Source organism: Arachis ipaensis, chromosome B10, assembly GCF_059453495.1.
Source record: "Arachis ipaensis isolate K30076 ecotype BB chromosome B10, ASM5945349v1, whole genome shotgun sequence".
NCBI lineage: Eukaryota > Viridiplantae > Streptophyta > Magnoliopsida > Fabales > Fabaceae > Arachis > Arachis ipaensis.
This window is the reverse complement of record NC_142435.1, coordinates 25,447,093-25,453,531: the sequence shown is the minus strand read 5'-3', so window position 1 is coordinate 25,453,531 and position 6,439 is coordinate 25,447,093. Positions and strand designations below refer to the sequence as shown.

At 29.7% G+C, this 6,439-nt stretch overlaps 1 protein-coding gene across 1 annotated transcript; it reads left to right on the top strand.

Moving 5' to 3' along the window:
* The first annotated feature begins 213 nt into the window (after positions 1-213).
* Positions 214-3,183, top strand: LOC107623310 (amino acid transporter AVT6C). Its single transcript, XM_016325523.3, has 5 exons — positions 214-683; positions 1,059-1,214; positions 1,292-1,495; positions 1,730-2,195; positions 2,821-3,183. Exons 1-5 carry the CDS (start codon positions 320-322, stop codon positions 2,945-2,947), a joined length of 1,317 nt encoding a protein of 438 aa, XP_016181009.1. The 5' UTR covers positions 214-319; the 3' UTR covers positions 2,948-3,183.
* The last annotated feature ends 3,256 nt before the right edge of the window (positions 3,184-6,439 follow it).

Here is a 6,439-nt window from a genome sequence, read left to right as displayed (position 1 = left end):
TTTAAAAATTTATTGTTAATTAATAATTTATTGTATATAAATTTAAATTTTAATATTTATAGACCAATAAATTAATTATTATATTAATCAAATTTAATTAATATTTATATATTATATTAATAACTAATTTTAATAGTTGATCTTAGTGACATACGAACAAAAGCTAAAAATATGATAAAATATAAAATAGAGTAGTAACACGTTTTAAGTAACGTGTTTAAATTGCGCATATAGTTCCATTTCAAGCATAATTTCACTTCTTAGTCGCTAGGTTCCACCACCAATTTTGGACCTTATCCACCACTACTTCACCGCCGAGATGTCGCCGGCGGCGGGTGTCAACGTCCCCCTCCTGCCGGAATCCACTGGATCCTCTACTCAACCGGCGTCAGTCTCTGGCGCCGTCTTCAACGTGGCGACGACCATCGTCGGAGCAGGAATCATGTCGATCCCGGCGATCCTAAAGGTCCTCGGCGTTATACCTGCGTTCGCCATGATTGCAGTGATCGCAGTTCTCGCTGAAGTGTCAGTTGAGTTTCTGTTGAGGTTCACGCACTCCGGCAAAACGACGACGTACGCCGGCGTCATGAGAGAAGCGTTCGGAACCTTCGGAGCACTTGCCGTACAAGTTTGTGTCATCGTCACAAACATTGGAGCCTTGATTCTATACCTAATTATTATTGGTCAGAATTTAATTCAATCTAATTCCTTTCTCATCAAAAAAGATAAGAAAATTGAGTGTTAATTACTCTGACTTAATTAATTAATGAATGAAAGTAACTCTTATGCTTTTGTTGTTTATGAATGAAAATAGTGTCCTAAAATAAGTGCCAAAATTGTACCTTTGTTTTTTTTTAATAACTTATTATGAAGTTATGATATTAAGCTAGCTTAGTTTGAGTGGTGAATATTTGTATAGAGAAGCTTGGCTTGTTTATTTAGTTGTTTTTAGGTCAAAGAAAGGATTTTATGAGTAATGAGTAGTAATTGTTTTTCATTTTATCATTTATTATCATTATTATTAATGTTTGTGGGTGAAATTTGGAGTGGTGAAACAGGGGATGTGCTATCTGGAAAGGGAAATGAAGGTGGAGAAGTGCACTTGGGCCTTCTGCAGCAGTGGTTTGGGATTCATTGGTGGAATTCCAGGGAATTTGCTTTGTTCATAACCTTGGTCTTTGTTATGCTTCCATTGGTCTTGTACAAACGTGTAGGTCAGTATTAAATTAATCTTTCAAAAACTTAGTTATAACATAATTTTTTGATGTTATTGGTGTTTTGAAATTTGCAGAATCCTTGAAGTACAGTTCAGCAGTGTCAACTTTTCTGGCAGTGGTGTTTGTTGCAATATGTTCTGGGATGGCAGTTGTTGCAGTCTTGCAAGGAAAAACACAAACCCCAAGATTGTTTCCTCGCTTAGATTACCAAACATCCTTCTTTGATCTCTTCACGGCAGTTCCAGTTGTAGTTACGGCCTTCACATTTCATTTCAATGGTACTTAATTAGTTACATGCCCGATTCACTACTTAGCATGTGATATTTGGTTTTGATAGTTGCCAAATTTGATCTTTTGTTTTTTATTTAGAACAAGCTTGAAATATTTACCTTGCTGATTATTTGGTATTGGCCTATTTGGTGTAATTGATGTATACTGATTTGACATTTCTTTGCAATTTTATTAGTTAGGCAATGTATGCATATAATTTAGTTAGTTGATTTAACTTGCAGTGCATCCAATTGGGTTTGAGCTTGCCAAGGCATCCCACATGACCAAAGCGGTTCGACTAGCCTTGATGCTCTGTGCTGTCATATACTTTGCAATCGGTCTATTCGGGTACCTCTTATTCGGAGACTCGACACAATCGGACATTCTGATCAATTTCGATCAGAATGCTGGTTCTGCAGTTGGTTCCTTGCTCAATGGTGTGGTCCGCATAAGCTATGCATTACACATCATGCTGGTGTTTCCTCTTTTGAACTTCTCCCTGAGAGCCAACATAGATGAACTCCTCTTCCCCAAGAAGCCTATGCTTGCCAATGACAACAAAAGATTTGTGATCCTTACTCTGGTGCTTCTAGTCGTCAGCTACCTTGCTGCCATAGCTATTCCGGATATTTGGTACTTCTTTCAGTTTCTGGGATCCACAACTGCGTTGTGCCTTGCCTTTGTTTTCCCAGGAGCTATTGTTTTAAGGTATTTTATCTCATTATCTTATTGGATTTGTTCACTTATCACACTATAGAATAGGATAAACTGATGAAGTGTGGGCCACACACTTAAGTAAGAACTATATTCCATTTTATAGTAATAGCTAATAAGGTGATAAGTCTCAAATGAATATATGAAAAATGGGTCATTATATAACTATTTTTATCTTATTGTTTCTTATTATACAAATACGATGGGACCAAAAATAAGAACTTACATTTACAATGTGTAATCATGCTATGTGTACATTAAAAAACAACCATTAAATTAATTATAATATAAAATACATATTGAAATACAAAATATCTATTAAAAATGAGTTAAATAATATATATTTATATATGTACATAATAATGGATTTGGTAATATTTTTTTATATGCACATAGTATTTTTACTGGAAGTGTTAGAATTGATGTCCTACTTTTGTGACAAAAAATATTTTTTCATTAAATACAAGAAAACAGAAGTTAGATCTGAAATAGAGACAACAAAATGAGAGACCTACAATACAAACATGTTTGGGATGCAAGAATTGTATGCATAAAAGCACACTTTTCATGCATGAGTGAATAAAACTGGTTGATAACATTGTTTGTTTCCAAATTTCAGGGATGCTTATGAGGTATCAACGAGAAGGGACAAAATTATAGCACTAGTTATGATTATACTAGCTGTAGTAACAAGTGTGATGGCCATTTCCACCAATGTATATAATGCTTTGAGTAGCAAGTCATGAAGTTGCTACCGTCTCCTTTTTTTCTCTCTAATTCTTTTTCTCCATTGGTATTGGTTTTTTTTTTTTTTTTTTGGGACGGGTCCATTGGTATTATTTAGTCTTTAAGATTTGATTTGGGGTGTAGGGAGACACAACACAGTACTTTAGGTTGTGTTGTGTCCCTCTTGGTTTGTGTGAATGCAATCAATGCAATGTTGTTTGTTGTAAAATATTAAATAAAAAAAGAATTTAGCTAATCTATACCTTAAAAATATATGTTAAGATTATAAATTAAATTTTTAATGTATTTTTTATATTTATTAAATAAAAATATTTAAAATTATTTATTAATAATAAATTTATCATGTATTTTAAAAGTACATATTAGTTAGATCTAATAAAAAAAATTAAAATTCCAAACAAAATTTTGTATCCTTCATTCCTTTTATATAGTGCGGTGCCGTGCAAGCTTCTCGATGCCCACGACATCCATGCACACCTGCTTATTTTTTAATATATATTGAAGAAATTTGTTTATTTATCTAAAAATCAATATTATCGTTTTAGTATGATAATAAAATTCTACAAAAAGTTATGATTGATTGCTTTTCTTAATTAATTTATTATGACTATACTTATTCACAGTTTGAATATTGAAATGCAGAAGAGATATAGAATATTAGTTCGTCAAAAGAATGTTTTCAATTTTTTTTATCTTAATTGATTTTATAAGATATTGGTCACATAAAATTTTACTTGCTATATAAATTTTTTTCACGTTTTTCTTAATCGTATATAAAATTATATAAAATTAATCATGTTTATTAATCGGTCAATTCACATTATAATATTTTGTCTCTTTCAGTATAATTGTGCCACTACCACGTCATAAGAGTACCCTTATCCTATCCAAAATTGGTATGGACGGCACTCTCTGCAGATCTAACGTGACTACGGGAATAAACACATTCAACAATTGAGTCTCTAATATTGTATAAAAAAAGAAAATATCGAGAACATGAAAACATTCTAATAATTTTTCAAATTAGTCCCTGGCCAAACCTAAAAATATATGATTATATGTCCATATATTTGTAAGAATTTTAAGTTGATATATGTTATTTATAAAACATAGGCTCTATTAATATTTCATTATTTCTCATTAGGCTACTCTATTAACAAATTATAAAAGATTATGTCATTTATGTAAATGCATCATGCATGTTATTATTGTATATATTAATTTAAATAATTTATGAAATATTTTTTCATTAACATTTTTTAACTTTTCCATTGTACTCGAGTTGTGTTTGAAGCATTTTTTAATTAATATAAATGATCAAATATATCTTATATATTTAATTATTTATGCCATTTTATATATTAAATACATGAATGAAATGTTCTATCACTTTATGTGAAATAAGACTGCTTTTGTTTATAAGTACAGAATATACTAAAATAAGGATAGAGAGATATAAAATTGTGTTTGATACTTTGATAAATACTTAGATAAAGATATTATTTTTAAAAATACTTAATTAGTATATTTTATTTCTAGCTTGACATAAAAGACATAGAGATATTAATAAAAAATACAATTTATTTTTTATTTTTTTATTATTATTTTATTTTTTTATAATTATATTTTTTATTATTATATTTTTTTAAAATTTTTTGAATAAAAAATAAAATAAATTAAATTTTCATAATTTATTCTAATTTATTATTAAATAAAATATAAAAATATTAATTTTTGTATCTCTTCCTTTTATGTTTTATTTTTAATATCTTATCTTATTTTTAGTATCTTATCTTGTCTTGTTTTTAAAATCAAACGTAGCTTAAGAGATTTTTTTCGGTAAAAATTGTGAACCACAAATTCAATTTTTAAATTTTTTTTACTTTTAAATATTATGTAGTTGACATGAGCACGGTGGTTGTCTGCTCATTATAGCCATAAATTAGGATAAGGAAATAAACGTGAATCCACAAATTAAAAATAAGTAATTAAATATTAAGCGTCCATATCACAGGAAAAAAGGGAAAAAAAAGAAAAAAACAAAAAAAAGGAGAAGACATTGTAGCTTTGTCCAGAATCAGCTACATTGTTACCGAAGCGTGTGATCTGATTATCTGAATAGTGAATACAACACCCCCACTTCTACACCGAATAGGGCCAAGAGAAATTAAAAGAGCAAGTATAAAAAAGATTACAATTTTGATAAAATAGATTTTAAAATATATAAATGATAAAATGATAAAGATATATTTTATTTAATAAATTAAATCAAACATTTAGTTAATTTATTTATATACTAATATATAATTAATTTATTTATCAAATAAAATATATTTTAATAGTTAAATTTATAATCTAAGTTAAAATAATCACTTCTAATTGTTTTATTTAATTTATTTATCTATATATTTTCTTTTATATTCTTTCTAAATATTTTTAATAGAAATTTTTAAGAGCAACTTTAATAGAATATTTTTTTATATTTATTGTAATTGAACTGATTTAAAATGAAATTTAAATTGAATACAAATTTGAAATGGGATCGTTATTAATAAAGAGGGACAATTATTTTAAAGAACGAACAATTAATACAGTCATTTGTATTAGAGTAAAAGTCCTTTTCGATTTCTAATTAATCACCCGATAGACATTATGTCTCTTAACAATTATAAAAAACACAAATTGATTCCTACCTATTTTTATATTTGTTCAATTTAGTCTCTGTAACCGGTTAGCTCACACGCTGACGTGTCTACGTGGCGGTCTCTTTCGTAATAGGAACAAATCGCCCCTGAGTCCCTCAATTTCTCAACCGTCTAGTATGATCTCTTTATTGTTTCTCTTTCCCTCTCTTCCACTGCTGCCTCGTCCTTTTCCCTCTAAAACTCTCTCTCTCTCCACCTAAATCTCTCACTAAACTCAAGACCTGTAGGAAGAAGTTTAAACCTGTCGTCGACCACCGCGATTCCTCCGCCACCATCACGATCCCTCCGCCTTCCCTTTCACATGATCATGGCGCAACATCTACATAAAGATTCAGAACATGTGCCACCAGTACCTTAACATCAAGCAGAAGATCCAAGCTCTCTCGTTTCAATCTTTCAATTGATTCGATAATCTCAATCATCGGGAGAATGAATTTTCTTTATCACAAAGAAGTCTTCGAGGATATTTGATACGTGCTTCAAATGTTCGTCATATGAAGAGTTCAAGTATTATTTAGAAGATATATATTAGTTTATATTTTTAGAATATTTTAATTTAATTTGATGTATTTTAATTTTGTTTATTTAATTACTAGATTGGACCTTATGTTTGTGGGTTCAGGGTTTTCTATATTTTAACCTAATAAGAGGCTATAAATACCTCATAAACTAGGGTAGTCGTAACATAGAATGATTTAGAGGTTTGAAAACCCCTTTTTTGGTTTCGTGATAAAACCATGATGTGGACAATTGAGGTTGAGGAGTCCCTCTCTTGTTGCATCGGGG

Coding starts and splice junctions, on each gene's coding strand:
- LOC107623310 (XM_016325523.3), top strand. CDS start 320: ATGTCGCCGGCGGCGGGTGTCAACGTCCCCCTCCTGCCGGAATCCACT. Junction 1,496..1,729: donor CTTCACATTTCATTTCAATG/GTACTTAATTAG, acceptor TTTAACTTGCAG/TGCATCCAATTGGGTTTGAG. Junction 2,196..2,820: donor CCAGGAGCTATTGTTTTAAG/GTATTTTATCTC, acceptor TCCAAATTTCAG/GGATGCTTATGAGGTATCAA.